Source organism: Cryptomeria japonica, chromosome 10, assembly GCF_030272615.1.
Source record: "Cryptomeria japonica chromosome 10, Sugi_1.0, whole genome shotgun sequence".
Lineage (NCBI taxonomy): Eukaryota > Viridiplantae > Streptophyta > Pinopsida > Cupressales > Cupressaceae > Cryptomeria > Cryptomeria japonica.
The window spans coordinates 514,614,072-514,637,312 of NC_081414.1; the positions used below are offsets into that span (position 1 = coordinate 514,614,072).

The 23,241-nt window shown below is 37.4% G+C and overlaps 1 protein-coding gene across 5 annotated transcripts in view; it reads right to left on the bottom strand.

Moving 5' to 3' along the window:
• The window catches only part of LOC131054556 (uncharacterized), a 160,267-nt gene that overhangs the window by 123,530 nt on the left and 13,496 nt on the right, over positions 1 to 23,241 (bottom strand). For 4 of the 5 annotated variants that reach the window (XM_057989096.2, XM_057989094.2, XM_057989095.2 and 1 more), the window contains 2 exons: positions 2,645 to 2,686; positions 1,872 to 1,991 (listed from right to left, as the gene is read on the bottom strand). In XM_057989096.2, coding sequence (XP_057845079.2) covers positions 1,872 to 1,991; positions 2,645 to 2,686 — 162 coding nt within the window. The remainder of the gene's footprint in view (positions 1 to 1,871; positions 1,992 to 2,644; positions 2,687 to 23,241) is intronic. The other variant, XM_057989098.2, reaches the window with a different exon arrangement.

Sequence of the window (23,241 nt, forward strand, 5' to 3'; positions counted from 1 at the left end):
GCTTTCATTAATTTTGAGATTACTGATTACATGGTTCCACATCAAAATCAAAACTTGTAAATCAATTGCATGGAGAGAGAGAGAGAGAGAGAGAGAGAGAGAGAGAGAGAGCACCATGAACCTTGAAATATGCATTTGTTTTCATTAATTTTGAGATTACTGATTACATGGTTCCACATCAAAATTAAAACTTGTAAATCAACAAACAATAAAATATAAAGTCAACCTAAAAAGTACAAAGCAACAAAAAGTGAAGGTAGCCAATGAGGCTAGCTGCTACAATGTGAAATAAGTGTGTGCGAGATATGAATATACAAGGGAAAGCTGCTTTGACAACAAGTAAATTAAATTAGAGAGAAGTGGCGAAAGGTAAGTTTGACTCTAAAGGAATGTTGGACTCCACCTTTTTGGCGAGATGAATATGAGTACCATTAGGGCCACACATTATTGACTGGATAACTCAAAAAATGTAACAGGAAGAAGTAGAAAGGTGAATGGGATGATAATTCATGGGGACAGGCTTTTGAACGAGTAACGCACGGTTTGTGAGAGGTTTCATAGACATTGCAACTGTGTTCATTGATACATGCATCTGCTTCAAACTATGTCAGAAAAAATATAAAAGCACTGACAGACAGTTTATAGCATTGTCTAATCCACTGGAAGAGTTGTGACTTTAAGCAGTTCATAAAACATGTAAAGATTCAATATAAAGCATTTATGTTCAAACAATGAGCAGTAAATCCAGGTGGAAAGTCTGAAGAGGGCATCCTTACAAATTTTGAGAAGAGAGAGAGTAATGGGAATAAAAACAAGGTACTGCAGTCACTAGCATAGGAAACACAGAAACATTGTGATTAAGAGAAAGACAGAGAGAAATGGCATCATAATCGAATGCAGAAGATAAATTGGAAAGGAAAGAAGCCATAGACCCAAGAAGAGATGTTTCAGCTGGAATATGGGTTAGATATCTGGAATGCAGGTCTAAGGGGAAAGATAAGGGGTCTGCCAAAGTCTGGCATAAGATATCCCTTGGTCAAGGAGTGGGGGTTTGGTGCAGCGGCCCCCCAAAAAATGTTTTTTCTTTTGTTTTGTTTTGGAGTGCAAGAATGTGGGATTCACTGATATGAAATGATTAAAAAAGTGAAACATGTGAAGCTGTTGAAAACGGTACTCAATCCAATCCAATCAAATGTGATGTTGCTCCCTCAAATGCAGTAAAACTGTCAAATTTCATCCAAAATCGCACTGTAAAAATAAAGAAGTTCAATTTAATAATGAAAAAAATGATGTTTTCAGTTGACTGATTAATTCAAAAAAACATCAATTTTTTCAAGAGATTGCCAACAGTGGTGGGTTGCAATTTATCACAATGATTCTATGCCCCAAGGTGTCAATTTTCTCTATTAGTCCAAGTCTCCAACCACCTGACCTTAAGCTCAACTTTTTATTGAAGTTAGCAAAACACAGACACTTTCAGTATGCATCCTTGCCGTGCATCTACGACAAAAAAACCCTTGATCAATGTTATTTATTTTGCTTCTCTTGATTGAAAAAGGTATTTGACATGGCTACTGATCATTGCTTTCAAATCAACAATCAAAAGTTAATTCTCTTCCTAATAAATGATATAATGCATTGACTTCTCGTGTAGTCTACAGATCAATAATGTCTGATAGTATTTACATTATAGAATATATTATTTTCCTTAGTATTTTGATTTTCCATTAAATAAATAGAGGATTTTGCAATAATTTATAATTCAATAAAAAATTTAACATAATAAAGACATCAAGGACACACCTTTGTAAGGTTTACCATATCTAAAACATCATGGAGTAAAAATAGAAACAGTGAAACTTCGACAATACCTTTTAGCTCAAAAGGTGATCCCTTGAGACCTATCCTCCACAAAAAGGTTTTGTCATCGCCACCACCTGTGGCAACCCATGTTGCATCTACTGGACTACAAGCTACAGCATATAAAGCATCTAGCATGCAGAACAGAAAAAGAAATAAGTTGACAATTGCACCTAACAAAAACTGAATTAAAAAAAGTAGACAAAGATAAGAACATCTAAAGAAACTGGCTCTAGAAGGTGGCCCAATGGGGAACAAGATGGTGCCAGAAATGCTAATTAATAATATGTTCAGGTATAAAGCAAGATGCTGTCAGTTAGCCAATGGTACAGCAGTAAGATGGGCACTTAAAGCCACAATGACAAAGTACAATTCAAAATGCCTATTTTTCTTTAAAACTGTGTTGCTCCAGTGATTTATCTTCAATTAAATAAATTATAATGGTTACAGTTGAATTCTAAAGATAAGTAAGATTAGTATTTGTGTCAAAGCTCAGTTATGAATGAGAATCCAATTAATGATTAAACTTGTAAAGTATATACAACATTTATGGAAAAAAAAATTCACGATACCACCCAAAGGTTTGACTTTGTAGATGGTACTAAAAAAGCAGTTGTTCTCCAGATTTATATGGTTTATAATCAATAACATAAAACTTATAAAAACTACATAAAACCATGCAAAACAACTGCTAAAACATATAGATTTACAGTATTAGTTTACAAAAATAGTCAGGGTAGAAGCCTGCAAACAAACAAAAAATTGAAATGAGAGAAAACCTTACCTGTATGACCATGGAAAGTGTGTACAGCATCATCCAAGTAATCTGCAGGAACAAATGATCATTTGCATGTTTACTCAGCTCTGAATAATAACAATGAATGTAATTAGAACAGAAGCTTGTCCTTATAAAGCTACATAACAAGAAAAAAGGAGTGCAATAACAATAACGGATTAAATATTGTTCAAGTATTGTTTTTTATTTGGCGTACAGGTGGTCAAAACATTCCCAAATTTCTAATGGTAGGAATGAACTGTCTTAACAATAGTAATTTTATTCTTTTACTCAACATGAATACTTGTCCATTTTGTACAAATTTGCAACAGGGACATTCAACTGCAACATTAGGAACATCTTAAATGTTTCAAGTTTCAACTAATCTTCATAACTCAAAACATTATAATGCGAAGCAGTATATCCTTCAAAGGCAATGTGCACACTTGAGTGTCCACAAATAAACACCATACACCACAAACCAAATTTAAGAAAAGGGATAGATTCCCTACTCCTAATGAAATCAAAGAAGTAGAAAAAAATGGAAAAGCACACTGTTTTCCTTCAGACTCCTAGCTATCATTATCAACTACATCATGGATACTGCCCTGTAGGCCCCCTATAGCCATACCAATACAGGTTCTGAAACTGATGCTGGTACCAGTCTAGGTAACTCTTGGTTTCTTCTATTATCTCGGGTACAGGACTGTCAGAATAAAAACATAATTAAAAAAATACATTCTGCGACACAGAGGAATGTCTAAAAAAAAAAAATTAAAAAACAGACCAAATAAGTTTATAAGCACAATAAAGGAACATCAAAAAAGAACGCAAAACTAACTGAATTTCCACTACTATCACAGCATATTTTTAGAATGAAACAATTTGCATAGTTCCTAATTTTGAGTCTGACTATTGACAAGATAGTATAAACCTATACGATATCATTAATGGGTTGTTTAATATTTTCAATTATCAAATTTTGAACAATTTATGTTTCCTTTTTTATGTTATGCAATAATTAGACCTGTTTAGATACAAAGAGACCTAGATCTGCAACATCTCTGTCAATGATATAAGTGTAAACTGGAGCTTATACATTCACCATTTTCACACAAAAATAAATGACAACTTAGATATCACACACTATTTGCAAATAGTCAACAATAAATAGTCACCAATGCATTAAAGTTTGAGCATGCAAGTATTGTTGATGACACGTTTGTAATGAATGATGGTGAACCTAGGCTGGATTCAGACCCAATTCCCTTGGAAATGACCAGTTGTTTCTCCTCAGAAGGAAAACCCAAATATATGATGGCAAAATTGCCCAATCGTGATGAGAACTCACCTTCTACCATAAAGGATTGAGGCATGCAACCCTCAATCTATTACTTTCTAATCACTGGTCCGCGGGCAAATGTTTTATGCTCAGATCTCACCTTAAACACCAATCTCTCAATGTCACTCATGAATACTCCAAATTGGTTCCAACTCCTTGGAACTAAATCATGTACTACTTCCCAAAACTCATCTGCTTAGGTCTCCCTCTCTATGTTAGTCTCTGAACTATGGCAGATCTGATTACAAAACCTCCAACCTCAATACTCAAAAAACAAATGCAATTCTGCACAGGGTGCAACAGAAAATTGGGGAACTAATTAGCTATTGAACCTTTAGGGTTAACAGGGATGTTAAGCGGTCCATACACCACTCTATGCTAACAAAATGGGCACCCAAAAATGGTGTCTAGTGATGGCCCCACTTGGATTGCTTTCTTTCTTGCCTTAGACTTGAATTTTGCTCACACTAGTCTCCACACGTGTTCAGGAAATGTAAAATACTGCTTAAGAAGTTGAAGGACTAAATGATTGAATTGAATCAAGTTATGGTTTCGTCCAACTGGTTCACTCGAAAACAGTTTTTGTCTTGAAGATGGTATTGCATTGGAAATTCGTTCAAATTCCAACCTTGTTCCCTTAGGGCACCCATGAAAACCTGTTTATAGCAACATATGGGGATACGGTAGGACCCAAAATTGGCACCCAAAACAAAATTCGAATCACTTTATTTAACTTTCATTTATTACTATTTTATATTTATTTTAATTTATTTGAAGTTTTAGATATATGTTTAATTAGTTGGTGTTTAGAAACACCTTTTAAAACACTTGTGGTCCTCCTGTGCCAAAATTGCTTGTCCTCGAGCAATGACAAATCCTAGAACACTACACATTTCATGCCAAGACTAGATAACATGGATTCATGCTCATTGATCCTAGGCATTGCAACAATTAAATCATCTTTTGTGAATTCCTCTTCTCCATTCGATGGAGTGCAAAGCCTTTTATCAAAATTGCTACTGCCATATATTTGTGCATCGCATTTGCTCAATCTATTGATTCACACCTTAAAGCCTTTGTGTCTACCTCTGTTTGCCTACTTCCTCTCCCCATCTATGGAAATCGTCATCACTATCTGCAGTCCTCAAGTCACTATTTGAGTCATTTTTAGATGTCTGCCTATCATAAGATTGACTAATAAACTCACTCACAAAATTGTTATGATCATTGTGATGCCATTGAGAGTCAAAAAAATTTGCGTGTTGATGATTTATAGCTTCAGTCAGATAAAATTAAATGTTAAATTGGCCTTAAGGCCTTCAACATTTAATAATATATATCATTATGTTATTTATTATTATTATTGTTAAATTGATTAGATAATAATAATTATTACTATATTTAATTAATAACATTATTATGTAACTAAGTAAATATAACATAAATAACATTAATATTAACATAAATTTATTAAGTAAATTCATGAAGCAAGTCTTATTAAATCCATATTATTAAAGGTAATGTGGAGGGGCACGAATGGCCCCGTGGTCCCACATAGGGTCGTGACCCTATGTGGTCCCACGGAGTCATTCAAATACCCGTGGGTATCCACATGGATGAGTACAAGCAGAAAGGGAACAAAAAGCGGAGGACAAGGAGGACAACGCAGGACAATGCAGGGTACAAAGTACTGCGACTGCGACAACAACACTAAACCTGCAGACCAAAAAGACATTATCACAGGAGTAAAAATCAACATGGTATCAGAGCCAAGTCCAAGCTAGGAGCCCCAAGCACATGAGAGGTGTGGCTTAAGGGGGGGTGTTGGTGTTGGAAATAAGCCACACCCGGACCGACGATGGACTGGTCCAAGAGTGGCCAGTAGCTCAGTGGTAGAGCACTCCAGCAATGTATGGAAGGTCCTAGGTTCAAGTCGTAGCTGGTCCATGTCTCAACATGGTATCAAAGCCAAGTTTCCTTCTATAAAGCCTAACCGCCTGAAGGAAGATCCGATTGACATCTCCTTGAAAGTTTGTATTTTAAAATGACGAATGGAATCAGATTCGAAGACAGACTTGAAGGTGCCTCCAACTATGATTCATGGAAACTACGAATGATGTTGGTACTAAGGAAGAATGAGTTAAAAACAATAATAGAGAATCCTTCTAAACCTGATGGAAAAGACGAACAGAGTCAGTGGGAAAAGAACAATATTAAAGCAATGGAGTTATTAGTAGATGGAGTAAAGAGTCATCTACTACCTATCATTACAAGGTTAGATTTTGCATATGACATGTTCAAAGCCTTGAAAGACATGTTTGAGATTAACAACACGAGCAGAATCCTCACACTTAAAAATCAACATGGTATCAGAGCCACGTCCAAGCTAGGAGCCCCAAGCACACGAGAGCTGTGGCTTAAGGGGGGGTGTTGGTGTTGGAAATAAGCCACACCTGGACCAACGATGGACTGGTCCAAGAGGGGCCAGTAGCTCAGTGGTAGAGCACTCCAGCAGCGTATGGAAGGTCCTAGGTTCGAGTCATAGCTGGTCCATGTCTCAACATTTTTGACACCAACACACATAGTTCTTGAGTATCAAGTCATGGCATCCAATTACTTTTGCCTTCAACCCTTAATAGTGTGCTCTTGGAGACATAACCCAATGGGTAATGCTTTGTCAAATGAAGTGATTCTTGCCAAGAAGCACTATTATCCCTATCACTCATATTTTCATGCAATCCCTACAACCTAATTACCTTTTTGGATGGCAATTTGACAAATATGCCATTCTTTTTGTAATTGTCAAAATTCATATTGTGAATAAAATAAGTTGCACATTTGCAAGGAGGAAACTCCCTTGTTTGCTACTTTGTGGAAGCTAAAAGTGGTATTTAGTTATTTGATTCCAAAATTCCAACTGACGTTGCCCTTTCTTTGGTATTGATTGTATCAAGGTTGGGTCTATGGATGTTGTGGACTTAATGAATTGCAAAATACTCACCAAATCACCAACTAGCTCTGCACATTTACCCACTTTGGTAGTTAAAATATGCACCGTCCCACAATAGATCATAGTTCCATTAACTTGGCCAACTATGGTAGTTCCAAAGCCCATATTATCAATAGATGCTTTTTTAATTATTCTCTTTGGCTCCTTACAATGTGACTGACTTTTATGAAACCCAGACCCTCTATTCAAAATATTCTTATCCCAGCTATATGAAGACTTTGCTAAGCATAACTTGTTGCCAAGGTTCGCCTTGCCACCTTTAGGAAAATGAAGTGATATTTCTAAACATATCAAAAACCTGCCCACCTGACTAAACTCTAGATACAACTCAAACAAAACCCTCATGTTGATATGTGAAGTAGATGTAGTAGCCCACTTGAAGGACCTACTTTTTGCTCCCTACCGATGATCCCACGATTCTTCAGCTTGATTTTAATATGCTTTACTTCTTGCCTCAAACTAATTAGGTTTTGGCCATATTTTATAAGGCAATCAAACACATTGATTTTTACTCTCCAAAAAAAGGTATCATTAGATGTTTTTCCAAAAAGGCATAATAGGACTCCATCAAGAGTACCAAAAGTTTCTAAATGAAGTGGAAGAAAGTCCTCAAGCTTACTCAAATGAATGTCTACAATATGAAAATCCATTTCAAGGGATCGGAATTTCTCAATAGTTTCTTCTATCATACTCTTCATGAAGCTTTGTATCATTTTGGGATTCCAACCACTAGAATTGAGGACAATAAACAAGTGACAAAGCAATTGATAGAGCTTGTCCAACTACAAATTACTAATTCCAAGCCACACTTGTTTAATGTCATTAGGAAGACTGTAAAGTATTAATATAACTTCGAACCCAAGTTTCCAGGAGGTGATTCAATTTTTTTTGTCAAATCTTCCTACACTCAATGATTCTAAGGATGCCACAAGTAAAAAAATAGACCCTTCGATATTTTCTTCATATCGTCTTCATCAACAATCTCTTGAGCATGGATATCCACTTTGAAGTGTGTTTGACAATGTGGCAAATCAATAATCATGAAGATAGAAACTAATTGTTTCAAGGTATTTGGATCATCAAAGAGTTTTCTTTCTTTCTTCTCACAATGCTCAATTGGGGTTAGTTTGCAAGCAATATTTTAATCCACTACTCACGTTTAGCAACAGCACTACAAGTTTCCATTTCAAGTTTTGTTGGATCTTGGTTTGCTTCACCTCCAAGGGCCTTAATAAGGTTGGTCATCCTTATTTTGCCTTTGGAGGCTCTAACACACCCTGTCTTATCGTCTCTGGCCTATCCATTTTCTTTGCAAGTTGTCGCAACATATGTGATTTCTTATGCTCCTTTGTCAAATTTAAAGGTTGAGGGGGCAATAGAGGAGGTTCTACAGGAGGCTCCATTAGCTGAGGATGCTCTACATATATGGTAAGCTTTTTCATCGTCACCTCAAGTTCGCCTTCAGTGACATCAATGTAGTTGTTGGAAGGTAACAAAACCATGTCCTACCATTCTACATGAAATCTTGGATCTTTTGGTAAATCTTTTAGACACTTTGATCAGATTTGGATTAATATCAATCTCAACCTTTGCCTTCGCAAGTTGAGCTTGAATGTCATCCTCTGAAGACTAAAAATCTTTGTTTTATCAATACCCATTCTTTTGACATCTTCATAATTGAAGTTTATGCAAACAATAAACTTCATTGCATGTAACTACTTAATAACTTTCTCATTTCTCACACTCCAAATAGACAAAGGACTTTCGCTCTTCCTTTCTAATGGGATCTAGATGTCACTAGGACCAACCATGTTGTGGCCAGTATATTTTTTTTCCGTTGAGAAATATCATATTCCTATTATTTGAGAAAAAGGACTTTTCAAATTCTACCTTGAATTTGGCACCATCACCAACAATAGAAGACGATGGAAAGGAGAAACCTCTAAAATCAAGGGAACTACAAGAATTTTGACTATCCACACTGCTAGGCCTTTCTTTGAGAGCAGCTTTGATGAAACATTCCTCTATATCACTCTCCAAACTGAATGTCATGAATAGCTCTAGGATGCCCTCAAGAATCAAAGTCATACCTAGCCACTTGATGTTCTTCCACTTCCAGCCTTTTCTCTACTTCTTGAGCTCTGTCAACACTGATGTTAGAATTGTTGCTTCTATCATATTTACTCAGCTTATCATACAAACAGAAGCCCTTAATAATCCCAAAAATACAATTTCTCCTTAAATTAATGTCAATATTTTCATAACCACAACTCCCAACACCTATAGACCTCATCAATTCATAATGATTAACAAAGTAAAAATTGTTGGCCTTAGATCATTAGATGTTATCCCCATCCCTTAATATTTTTGAAAAGGCAATAGAGCTAGAAATTGTGTGGCTCATTCCATGGGGTATAACCTTCATCTATCCAGTTTCAGTGGGGTTTCCTTGCAATTCCTCCCCATGGGGGTCAATCATAGACATGTCATTCTTCACAACAGCATAACTAATTTCTTAAATATCATCATCGCATGGTTCAAACATTCCCATACATAGCAAATCATCATTACGTAGTTCAATTTGTTCTATACCTAAGAATGGGGTTGACACTTCTTAGACATCACTTGCAATTATTGACACCTCTTCCTTCAACTCAAATTCTTCATGCCCCACAAATGGAATCTTTCTCACCTTCACTTCATCGATCTTTTTCTAGTATGCACCATCATTGGAAATTAACAAGGAATCTTCACCTTCAATCTGCTTATAGGGTTCCTCTTGTTCTTGCTCCATGGTGTCTTGTGATTCTGAATTTGACTATTATTTTGCTTCCTTCTTTCCACAAATTTGTCCAAACATATTTTAATTTGTGCCTCTCCATCTTTCAAACACTGTTCTATTCATTTGTCCATTTGCTATAGAATGCGATTAAAGATATTCTCGAGTGAATTTATAGATCTCCCTCTCTGCTTTCCCTTATGCAGCATTAAAATTTACCCCAAGAGACTAGCAAGATCCAAACTCTAATACCACTTAAATGACCCTTAGGGTTAACAGACTGCATCACTGGTTTCTAAACTAGGGTTTAAGTGAAAAACCGATGTAAACACATCAAAGAAAATGTCCATGTTATGATCCTTTTAGGATTTTTCTCTTGTATTTTTCCAATCAGACCTATTTAGATACAAAGAGACCTAGATCTGCAACCTATAAGTCAAAGATATAGATTCAAACTAGAGCTTAGACGTTCACCATTTTCACACAAAAATAAATGATAACTTAGATATCACAAACTACTTGTAAATGGTCAATAACAAATAGTCACCAATGCATTAAAGTTTGAGCCAGAGTTATTGCTGAAGACGGGTTTGTGATGAATGATGGTGAACCTAGGCCTAATTTAGACCTGATTCCCTTGGACATGACCTGTTGTTTCTCCAGGGAGGGAAAGCTCAAATGTATGATGGCAAAATCACCCAATGGTAATAAGAATTTGCCTTCTACAATATAGGGTTGAGGCCTGCAACCCTCAATATGTTACTTTCTGAGCACTAGTCCTTGCAGGCAAACAGTTTGTGCTCATATCTGACCTTGAATAGCAATACCTCAATGTTACTCACAAGTACTCCAACTTGGCGCAAACTCTCTTCGATCTAAATCATGTATAGCTTCCCAAAACTCAATCTCTCATGTCTCCCTCGCTATCCAATGTTGGTCTCCTAATTGTGGCAAATTTGACAATGAAACCTCCAAACTCAATGCTCATAAACCAAGGTCTACCAAGCTCAAGTGTGCACGGGATGAAATGGCAATTGGGGATCTAATTAGTTGTTGAACCCTAAGGTTAACAAGGATATCTAGCAATGCATACACTACTTTGCATTGACAAAATGGGCACCCAAAAATAGCATCTAGTGATGAACCCACGTAGATTGCCTTCCTTCTTGCCTTAGAATTGAATTTTGCTTGCACTGGTCTCCACACTTGTTCAAGGAATATAAAGGATCGATTAAGAAGTTGCGGGAGTCAACCAAGTTAGGGTTTCATCCAACTTGTTCACACCAATAGGATTTTCGTCCTAAAGGTGCCAGCTATGAGAAACATTAAAAGAGGTGTCAATGATTTCATCCCCTTGCAACAAAATATCTTTTGAGACAGAAGAATTTTTACAAGAGGGGTCAAAGACATAAAGTGACATAGGCAAAGCCAAGTCACCATCACAAGCACAAAAAGGAACATCATTAGTACTTTGAATAAAGTTAGAAACTAAGTTAATAAAAGAAGATAAAATATGCATTTTAAAAATAATAAACTTAAACTTAAGAAAGAATGCATAAAGAATGATTTGAAAATAATACAGAAGCAGTGTTCACGTTGGGTTCACCAAAATGTAGAGGGGATTTGTCACCTCCAAGATGATGAATCTCAGAGGACAAATTGATCCACCGCTACCTCACTCGAACTGGTGCTAAGGTGAGCCAGTGGATAAAAGTAACAGAGTTAAACAGTTAACCGCAATTCGAGGCTCTCGAACGACTCTGTCAAGCTTTTGTCCAAAGGACGAGCACACAGGTCTCCGACACCAGCGCAATGCGTTGTCGTCATGTACGAACGAGATATAAAGTTCATACAGAAAGTTCCAAGTGCGATTATAATGCAATCAAACACGAAAAAATAATGAAGCTAAACTAGTAAATGCGATATACGAAATAACCAAGATTTAATGGAAGGAGTAAAGGGAAGAGAATAGACAAACAATAGGTACACGCTATGAAGCCTCCAAACAAATAAATGTCCTCTAATGCAACCTCCACAGCCAGCCAGAAAGGAAAAATGTTTGGGCCTACTCAGGGACTTGCCTCAGTCAAATCGTTGTTTTGGTGTTTGCACCTCCACAGCCAGCCAGATAGATTGATAGAATAAAAGATAAATGCAAGATACAATAAATGATAAATGATAAATGATAGAAGAGGGATGTGATAAATCCCAAGATGCCCAAAGATAGGATAAATGGATAGATATTACCAAAGAGGCTTGAGAAAGCCAAGAGAGTTGTAAAAGAATACCATGAGAGCTTGAGTGTGTTGTAGCCAAATAGAGATTGTTGTAGCAAGCAAGAGAGAGCCGGAGAAAGCTGTGAGAGTCCAAAGAATAAGAGAGATTGTGTCCAGAATCTAGAGAGCTTGAATGAAGAGAGAGGATCGATTTAAAATGAAAGAAGAGGAGGGAAAAGAGGGTTGGCGAGCCATTTAGAAGATTTTGAGTCGTTTCCACCGACATGTGCAAGTGACAAGTGGAAAGGCGCACTCAAAACCGACATTCGAACGTTAAGATGCCGCGAGACGAATGCGCAACACACGGACGTCAGCGCAGCATGCTAGTGTCCAAACAAATCACGCTTAGAAATGACAAGTGACAAGAGAAACACATGGCTAACAGGAAACAGAAGCTAAAGGATAGCTAGTGAATGGTGTCTTAAGCATCCTGAGAGGGAAAAGGATGATGCAAGGGTTGAAGTGAGCCTACTCAGGTGCTAGGGGAATGGACACCAAAGTGGTTACAAAAGATGTAGGTCAAATTACAAAGAGGTATGCAATTTTCGACACTACACGTACGACATTCTCTCCCTCCATACAGCATGCTCCTTTCTTGTTAGTACGACATCCTCTTCTCGTATGTTTTCCTTCTATTCTAGATATACGACCTTTCCAATTTCCTGCTCGTACAGTTTAATGTTCCCTTACGCTCTTGACACTTCTTCCTTGTATATTCTTAACCATCTCGTATGACCATTCTCCATGCAGCCACTTTCTCTCTCTAGACAACTTGTCACGTGCATATGAACTGCAAGTTACCCTACAGATGTCTGTGGCGTACAACTTCAACTCATACAGTTTCCCCTCGTACGACATTTTGATGTTCCTCACGTACGATCTTCCCTTCCCTTGTTCATACAACTCACCTCCACTCCCGAACAACTTGCTACAACTTCTCTTCACCTTCTCATACGGCCTGATCCCATACAATTCCCTTGAGCCTGTCCCTGCACTTAATGTTTGGACTTGGCCTGTGTATGGACTTTGCACTTCCTCAATTTTGTCGATTTGTAGCATGTTGCAATCGGGGTGAAAGACTTTGTAGTCCTCCATTTGCCAGTGAAATAATCCGTTAAGAGAACTTGTTTCATCTTCAGAACAATCTTCCAACTCGAGCACCCCTTCATCGTTTGGTTCCATGCCTTTCCTTCCTTCCTCCACCCCAAACCCTCGACCGTTAGACTCTGAGTCGGACGATGCCAATTCTTCACTCACTGCTTGGTTCCTCAGGTCTATGATGTAGTTTCTCCCGTCACTCTCGATCGAGAGTGTGTTCCGATTCCAATTATGATTTGCCTTGGCCGTAACCAACCATCCCCTCCCGAGGAGTGCGTTGTATGCCTTATGCAACGGGATGACTACGAAGTTCAAGATAAATTGTTGTCCCAATCATTACTTTTTGTGCCATCAATGTTCCCAATGGCTTGATGCTATGTTGGTTGGCACCTACCAAGTGGAAGGTCGGTGGCCAGAGCATTGGTCTTCCAAAGCATTTCCAAGTATCTTCTGGTAGTGCGTTTACTCCTGAGCCTCCACCGATCATGGTGTTTGTCAACTTCTTCCCCATTATTTCCATCTCAGCAACCATTAACTTCATCTCGATGCTCACCATCAGCAACATTGGATCACTATTCTCGTTCCCTTCACATGGTGGTTTCCCTATCGGTTCCTCTTGTGGTTTACATTGTCTTTGGCTAACTGTGTTGTCATTGATCGTGTTGATAATTGCCACTCTCAATTGCAGCATAGTTTGAAGAAGGTCAATCAGCTTGATGGGTATGGTTGTCTGTAGCACTTGCCTAACCATGTTCTTTTTTGACTACCGCAACGACGTACTTGCAGTACCATTGGAAGTTATTTATTCCTTTGCCAACACTTGTTTGACTTCTACTCTAGCTTCTTGGAGTCATCCCTTCTTTGTACAAGGGTCTGAGTACACCGCATTCTTCGTTTGTCCTCTTGTGATTATGAGAACTGCCTCATCTTGTCCTGCCACGTCCAACATATTAATACCCTTTTGCTTTGGGCAATCGGTGTTTTCTTGATTCCTCGGTCCACACCATTTGCACAATAATTATATGTTGTCTTTTTTATTCTGATAGTCTCTCGCAAAGTGTCCCCATTCACTACATTATCGACACTATATGATAGGACGTCCTCTGGAGTCGTACTGGTATTTGATTTCGCCCTCACTGATTTCCATAACCGCCTCGTGATATATTCTTTGGTTTCAATGGGCTAGACTCTCCTTGTGTGAAGAGTTCTTGTGTATTTCTAGTCTTCAAATTATATGGACACTCCTTTATTGAATGACCCATTACCTAGCAAATCTCACAAATTAGGACAATTACCTTTCGTGTGCCCCCTCAATTTTGCACTCGGTACACCATAGTTCATTACATTCTTTATTGGTTCCTTTCTCGGCCTTCAATTCTTTCCTCATTCTCAACATATCCCATCAAAGGGCTTGTATGGTTTTGGATTCTTTATCACTGCTACCTTCGGTGCTCTTGTCATCATCGATCTTCCTCTTCTCTTGAGAGGATGTTTTGGTTTCACTCTTGATGTCCATCACCCGATTGTAGGCATCGGCGTACAATAACAAAGGCACTACTTTCATCTTCTTGCGTAGTGAGGGGATCAATCCCTCAATGAACCACCTCTTCTTCAACCCCTTGGCTGGCTGGTTCTCCGTTTTGTTCAGCACTTCTTTGAGCCTATGATTGTATGCTTGCACGTTCTGGTTCTTTCGTTGCCTAGTGTTGTAAATTTTTGCAACAATTTCATTGTCGTCTCTCAATAGTTTAAACTCTTTTTGAAACGCCTTCTTCAATTCCTTCCACAATGCTTTGTATTGAGCTGCTAGGTCTGTATACCAGTTGATGGCGATTCCCCATAGGGTGGTGGGGCATGCCTTCAACCAGTAATCTTGATTGTCTTGACCATTCGCTTCTCATATTGTTATGCAGGTCTAGTAATGGCGTACGGGATCCTTCAATCCGTCCGTTGTAAATTTAGGGAGTTTTCGCTTCTCCTGGGTGTTCATCATTGTTTTCACTTGGAAGGTAAGTGTGTATTCGACCAGATTGGACCGTTTTGCTCTTAATCGTGTTCCTATGCCTATCTTGCACTCTCGGCCATGCATGAGCTCTCTACGTGCCCACTTTCCGCATCTTCTACACCTTGGTCACCTTCTTTGTTTCTATACTCCAAAAGTCTTCTACTTAGGCCCCCCTATTTTTGATTCCTTGGCGAGGGACAAGTTCCCAATATAGTGCAAATTGGTTTCTCGCCTACTTACTCCCATGAGTGTTGGACCTAGGTGGATTGTTTAGACCACTACGTTCTGATGCTTTCCCTGCACTCTAGGCCACGCGCCCATCCTCTACTCGTCCACCTCCACCGTCCCCAACTCTATGGGTACTTCAAGGTGTGTCGAACCTGGGTGGACTGTTTCGATCACTATGTTCTGGTGCTTTCCTTGAACTCTCAGCCACACGCACGTCGTCTACAGGTCCACCTCCAATGTCCCCAATACTCTAGGTACTTCCAGGCTCTGACTCGTCCCTGTGCTACCTCCGGCTGAGGTTTGGCGGATCACCTAATCGCTTGGTCTTGACCATCCTGTGGCCTCTTCTCACCTTTATTGGGGAAGGGCATGAATCACTCAGGGCTGACCTGATTTCTTAAGGCAACTACACCAGAATGTTTACCACTATATATGATAATTAAATAGGGAAATAATATTACAAATAATAATGCATACCAGATACAAGAGTAAAATATATCTTTATTTGCACATGAAATTATTATAGAGAAGAAGACTAGAGATGGTCGGCTAAGGATTCTAGTTCATCCGGCTATATCATACTACCTTCCTTGGCGGTACACAACATATTTAAAGGACTTGATGCTTGCCGAGAGGAACACAACCGTCAACCAACTGACACATTAACTACCCAAGAGTGACAACCCACTTAATACGAACAATTAATACGTTGGCAGATAACAAATATTATCAAACAAAACAATAGGCATTTTATGCCGACTACATCAGCCTTCTTTGAATTTTTTGTATCTAGCCATGCTCAACTTCCAAACATCTGCATCAATGATGTCAACAAACTACAAATTCTTTGCAATGTTAGGAAGTTAGTTGCAAACCTTGTGACATTTGGTCAAGCAAGCTCTTTTCACTCGATCTGATTTCTCATCAAGATGAGAACCCAACTAGTCTTACCCATTCAACTTTTCCTATGTTTTCTAAAGGAAGGTCAAGGCAATGAGTTGCAGAAGAGAGGTTCCAAAAGAGTTATGGATACCTTTCCTAAAACAATCCCCTAGTCACCATGTATGTTGTTGCATTGTCAATAACAACCTATACCACATTTTGTATGCCCACCTCTAAGACACCCCCCTCTACAATAAGGCTCAAAGTTTTTGCATTCATTACTTTGTTAGAGGCATCAATTTCCATCAAGAAAACAATCTCACCATTTAAAGATGCCAAAAAATTAATGTGATTGTACTTAGTTCTATCTGCCCACTCATTTGAAAGAATGGTGCATCCATAATTGACTTTGTATCTACAACTTCTTGGAATAACTTCCCTCTTAAGTCTTTGGAGAGTGTGCCCTGTACCCTTTCTTTGCAATCATCAATGTTGTCACCAAAGTCTCACAATATGGGCTTTTCGCCACGTTTAAGGGAAATCTAGAAATTCCCATGTGCCTTATCTGCTTCTTGATGCACTTCTTTGTTCCATCCTATACCTTGTAACAAACATTGTGCTCTAGGTGAAAAACCTCATGTTTCGGCTTTTTGTGAATTGGATGAGGTGGATGTGCCTGATAGGTGTGGACGATGATTCGAGCCCACAATGTTTGCTATATCCACTTTTGATTCGGTTGGTAAGTTAGAATTAATGGTTGTTTTTATGCTGCTAGTGTTCTCACCCTCTCTAGTTTCTTCTCATTCAACAATGCAAAGATTGCCCATATCTCTCATTTTGCCTATTTTGTGGTTTTTTCACATGACTTGGTGTTGTGGCGGGGAATGTATATAGTATAGCACTTGAGGTGATTGACCCTTAAGTTTCCTTGAGCATAAGAGGCAAATCACCCTCCCAAATGTTAGTTCCATTGTGGAATGTTGGAGTTACAACTTCTAATGGGATGGATTGTGCTAGCTAATGCTAAGTTTGATGCAGAGTTGGATGCTAACCTGCAACATGTTTAAATAACAAAAAGAAAAGGTTAAAGAAACAACAATTTAAACACAACAAATTAAATTAAATTCATATAAAGTGCATTTCAAATGTAATATGGTAGTTGAATAGCAATAGCATTAATTAGTTAACTACAATAACATATTTACGACACTAAAATGTAAACTCAATGCTCATAAAAAAAGACTAGAGAATTCATTTACAAAACTAATGTAAATTGGCACTAAAAATTATGTAAATCCAATTCAATGCATTTAAAGTTGTAAATCATGTTTACAGACCTAATATTAACATATCATAAAGAATTTATATGGTTGCAATGAAAAGAAAGAAAAATTTAAAAAGAAAAGAACAAATTTGGAAACCCAAAATCCCTCAAAATTGCTATTCAAATATGCCATAAATCACTCTAAATTGCTTAAGGATGTTCAAAATCAAATGCTGTGTGACAAAGATGCGTGGGCATGGAGATTTTTGAAAGAAATAAATGCAGTATTCTTTCAGCATAAATTTGGTGTGCAAACTTTGTTTGAGTGTGCAATCTGTGTCTGGCAAGTTTTGGCATTGGACTTGCTGAGTATTCTTGTGAATTCAGCACCAAAACTTGCCAAAAGACCCACCTGCCAAAATCTGTGAGGTAAAATGGGAAAAGCTCACATTGCAATTTTTTTGTGAGTACTTGTGACTCAGTGATTAGTTTGCCATATTTCCATCTAAGATCATATGTATTCATTTAACTTCAAATAACCCCAAAAAATAGAACTGAAACCTAGGAAGCATAAAAAATAAATATATGTACATACCATATACATTTATATGGTAAGGCATACATTCAAAGGCGCAATGTTTATTAATACAGAAAATGTTAATAAAGGTAAATAATACTTAATTATTGTACTATGTTTTCAAACAAGACATTGTCTAAATTTGTCTAGAGCATGCATTATGCTAGCATTTCAAAATCATAGATTGAATAACTCTTTTCAATGTCTTTTAATAGCTATTGGATGTCCCTTTTGCATTAACATTGCTCCAATTCCTTCACCTAAAGCATCACATTCTAGAACAAAAGGAACTAAGAAATCTGGAATGGATAGTACAAGATATGAACTTACCATTTTCTTGAGTTTGAGAAGCCTGTTGAGTAGATTCTATCCACACAAATGTTCCCCTCTTGGTTAAATCTGTCAATGGAACAACTAATTGAGAGAATCATTTGATGAATCTTCTATAATAGCTACAAAGCCCAAAGAACCCTCTCAACTAAGTTAAATTGGTGGATGGGGGCCAATCTAAAATGGCTTGTATGTTTTGCTAATTAACTTTCACTCCTTGAGCACTAATGACATGTCCTAAATATAGAATCTTCATCAACCCAAATTCACAGTTGGATTCCAAAGCATGGAAAGACTATTGCTCCAAAATTTCCAAAACTTCATCCAAATGTTGTAGATGTTCCTCCCATGATTCGTTGTAGATCAAAAAATCATAAAAAAAACTAAGACAAACTTCCTCAACTCAATTTTGAACACATGGTTCATAAATGATTGGAAAGTAGCAAGAGCATTAGATAAACCAAAGGACATGATTAATAACTGAAAATGCCCAAAATGAAATTGAAATGCAATTTTATGCATATCTTCTTCTCTCACTCATATTTGATGATACCCATATCTCAAACCAATTTTTGAGTAGTATACCACCCCATGCAATTCATTAATTAACTCCAGTGTTACCCGGAAACGTGTTTCCGGCCTCAAGGCACCCGTCTCGGAAACGGAAACCGTTTCAGGGACTTGGGGATGGCTGGAAACGTTTACAAGTCGTCCCCAATCCCCGAAAATTTTCGGAAACCATCCTGGAAACTCGGGGACAGTCAACCTTTTTCTTGGAGACCTTTGACCATCCCCGAGACGGCAGGGGACACCCAAGCCATCCCCTAGCCATCCCGGGGACAGGTAGCCGTTTCTGGCTATAAGGCAATTAAAAAATTATAAAAATTATAAAAATTCGGAAAAATATTCTTATTCAGTTTTGAGAGCATTTTTTTTTTTTTTAATTTGGATCCCTAATTATTATAATAATTTTGTTATAAAAATTTTTTTTTAAATCGCTTGTAAATTATTATAATATTTATTATTTATTAATAATTATTTAATAAATAATAAATATTATAATAATTTTATAATTTACAAATTACAAACAATAATCATAATATTAATAATTTAATGTCGATATAGTTTGATGACTGATATCGATATAGTTAATAAGTTTTGGCCTCCCGCCGATATAAAGTTACTTTAATAATATATGATATCGATATATATTATATCGATGAATTCGATATAATATATATCGATATCATAATTCTCCCAAAGTTAAAACGCATACATCAAAACTGAAGGCCAAAAAACCATTGAACAAAAAGTTAAAAACAATGTTGGGCATGCGACAGCAGGCAGGGAGGAGTTCACAGTAGCAGGGAGGAATTCATGCAGGCAAGCAAGGAGAAGAAAAGATAACTCATATATAGGGTTTCAATTTTTCAAGAGAAGAAAAAAAATTTAAGAAGCAACCAAGGGAAAGTGGAAACTGATACCTAGGGTTTGAAGTTTGAACTTTTGAAGAAAAGAAAAAAATTTAAGAAGCAACAAGATTATTTGGATTTGTCATTGACTCATTTGGAGGGTTTAAATTTCAGATTTGGAGCATTGAAGGTAAGTCCATGCTTCCATTTTTTAATTTTTTAATTTTTTTTTTCATAGTTTGAAGGAAAAAAATCTGATTTTATTTTTTTTCTTTATATTTCAAAATTTTGAGCTTGCATTATATATATTATCAGTAGACTCACTCATTAAACATATGAGTGCCAGCAGTAGGAGTGATGGTAGTGATGAAGAATAGGAAGGGGAAGAAGTTGCAGTTGTGGTTGGAAGTGGAGGTGTTGGGGTGAATCAACAAATGAACCTAACAAATTTGAAATCCCTTCAATTACCTTAAAACCATTTGCACAAGGCCCTTTTAACCCTAAAAAACGTCTACTTTGCCTTGTTCATCCCACAGATGCCAAAAGAAAAAATTCAGGTGGAAGTAGGGTGTATAAGTGTCGTGTATGCGAAGGTGAAATTAGAGGGAGCTATACAAGGGTGTGGTCTCATTTCTTGGGTGTTACAGACAAAGGAGTTAAATATTGTAAAAATTTAAAGGAAGATGCAAAGTTAGAGTGTTATAGATTACACATGGAGGTTGAATGCAAGTCTAAAAGTCTGTCCTTCGTAATGCCTCAGTCCTCACAGCCATCTACTTATTCTCCTGGTGTTCATCCTATGTCATCTAGTGGTAGTGCCACTCATAGTGTGAGAGCCAAAAAAAATAAAAATGAAAAAGGAAAGAGGAAGGCTAGTGATAGTGAACAGCCAATGTCAGTTACAAATTTGTTCAATATGCAAGCACGGGAATTAGCAAAGGATTTTGTTGCTAATTTCTTTTATGCCCATGCCATCCCATTTCATGTGGCCCGTTCTCCTTCAAGAAAATGATGAAAGATGCTGGTAATGTTGGTCCCTCTTTTGTACCCCCCGGAGATCATAAACTACGTACTACACTCCTTGACAAAGCATATTCAAAGGTGAGTTTGGTGATGGAAGATATGAGGCGTACTTGGATGAAGAGTGGTTGTTCCATTGTGATGGATGGGTGGACCGATATTAGTCATCGGCCACTCATCAACATCATGGTTACATGCCAAGTTTGCTCTTATTTTCTTAGAGCCATTGATTGTTCAAGGAAATGCAAGGATGCAGATTTTCAGTTTAGCATTCTTAGAGAGGCCATAGAGGAGGTTGGGCCCTCAAATGTTGTTCAGGTGATCACTGATTCAACACGTGTGTGCAAATTGGCCGGTTTGATGGTGGAGGGTGTTTACAAACACATCTTTTGGACTCCATGTTGTGTTCATGCATTGAAGGACATGGGGAAATTGGATTGGGTAAAGGAAGTGGTGACACAAGGTAGAGATGTTCAAATGTTCATTTGCAACCACCATACCTCACTTGCTCTCTTCAGGACATTTTCAAAGAAGGAATTTCTCAAACCTTTAGATACAAGATATGCCAGTTACTACATTTTGTTAGAGAGGATGGTTGACGTGCATGATGCTCTATAGATGATGGTAGTGAATTCAGAGTGGAATAGATGGCCCACTGCAAACACTACTAAAGGAAAAGCCATAAAACAGCGGATCCTTGATGACAATTGGTGGACCACTGTGAGGTAAAACATGTTGATTGTCATATTTAATTAAAAATCAGAAATTTCTTTCAATTTTCAAATTTATGATTTTAATTAAAAAATTCTGATTTTCAGTCAATTAAAAAAATTCTGACTTTTAACATTTTGTTCTTATTCTTATTGCAGATATGTTTGATCCATCATCTCTCCTCTTGTAGATGTCATTAGATATGTTGATATAGACTCTCCTAGCCTTGGAGAGATATATGAGACTATTGACAGCATGATTCAAAAGATGGAGATAATTTTGGCTCACGATAAGTCGTTGGACTTATATGAGGAGTACATTCACCCAATTTTCATGCGTAGGTAGAATGCTATGAACACTCTACTTCATATGGCAGCCTTTGTACTAAACCCAAAATGGTATGAGCCTAAGCTTGGAAGGTGCGCTCCTAGTGAGGATGCCAAGGTGAGACGTGGGATTATAAAGGCCCTTCAAAAGATGTATTCAGCTGAGGAATCTGGTAGACTTCGTGAGCAATGGGTTGCCTTCACAAAACTTGATGGTCCAAACTTTAGCACACCAGAGGCCAAGATGGATAGAGCAATAATGGCATAGAAAAGCCCTGTTGGATGGTGGCAATGGCATGGGTCAAATGCACTAGAGTTGAGGTCACTTGCCATTCGTCTCCTCTCACAGGTTGCTAGTTCTTCTACTGCAGAGGAGGAATTGGTCTACATACAGCTTTATCCACCCCGTGAAGAGGAATAGGCTTACCTCTAAACGGGCAAAGAAGTTAGTGGTTGTTCATAGTGCTCTACGACTTGCAGATCGTAAGACTCCAGAGTATCGACAAACTCCAGCTTTACTGTGGGATATTAATGAGACACCAGCCAGGTTGATGAGGATGACACACCACAGGGATTGCTTGTCATTCCGTTGGATGATGGAACCTTGGAGGTTCAGGCTGACAGTGACAGTGACATTGACTTGGATCAAGATTAGGGGCAGCAACATACTATTTTTGTTTTCATTTTGACTTTGTCACTTTGAGTCTTCTCACTTCTGACATTATATGATACATTGATACATGATAGCTGATATATGATATTATACTTATAGCTCTTTATCTATTACTTTAACTTTTCAATGTTTCATTTTGTTGAAAGTTGAAACTTGCAGCCTTTGCTTATTTAAATATTTTGAAATATGAATCTATGATATGATACTTGATAGTGTAACTTCTCATTGTTTCAATGAATTATATCTATGAATGTATGAAATTGAAATTTGGACTCTTATTTGATTCATTTGATCATGATTCATGATACTATCCTATGTTCTTAATATTATTCTATGATGATTCAATTTTATAATTTATTCATTTGATGCTATGTTCTTAGTTATATGATGATTCGATGAATGATCAATGATTCAAATTTCAATGATATTACATAATTAGAATTAGAATCAAGACTAATTTATAAATGTTATTATATGTACATGTGTATATGTATATATATATATATATATATATATATATATAGCCATCCCCTGCCGTCTCTTGTTCCGAGGAAAAAAAAAACTTCCCAGAAACCCAATTCCCCATCCCCCCGTCCCGGAAACTCGGGGTAACATAGATTAACTCATCAATTCCAAGAATCAGATATCTATTTTTAATAGTTTTCTTGTTTAA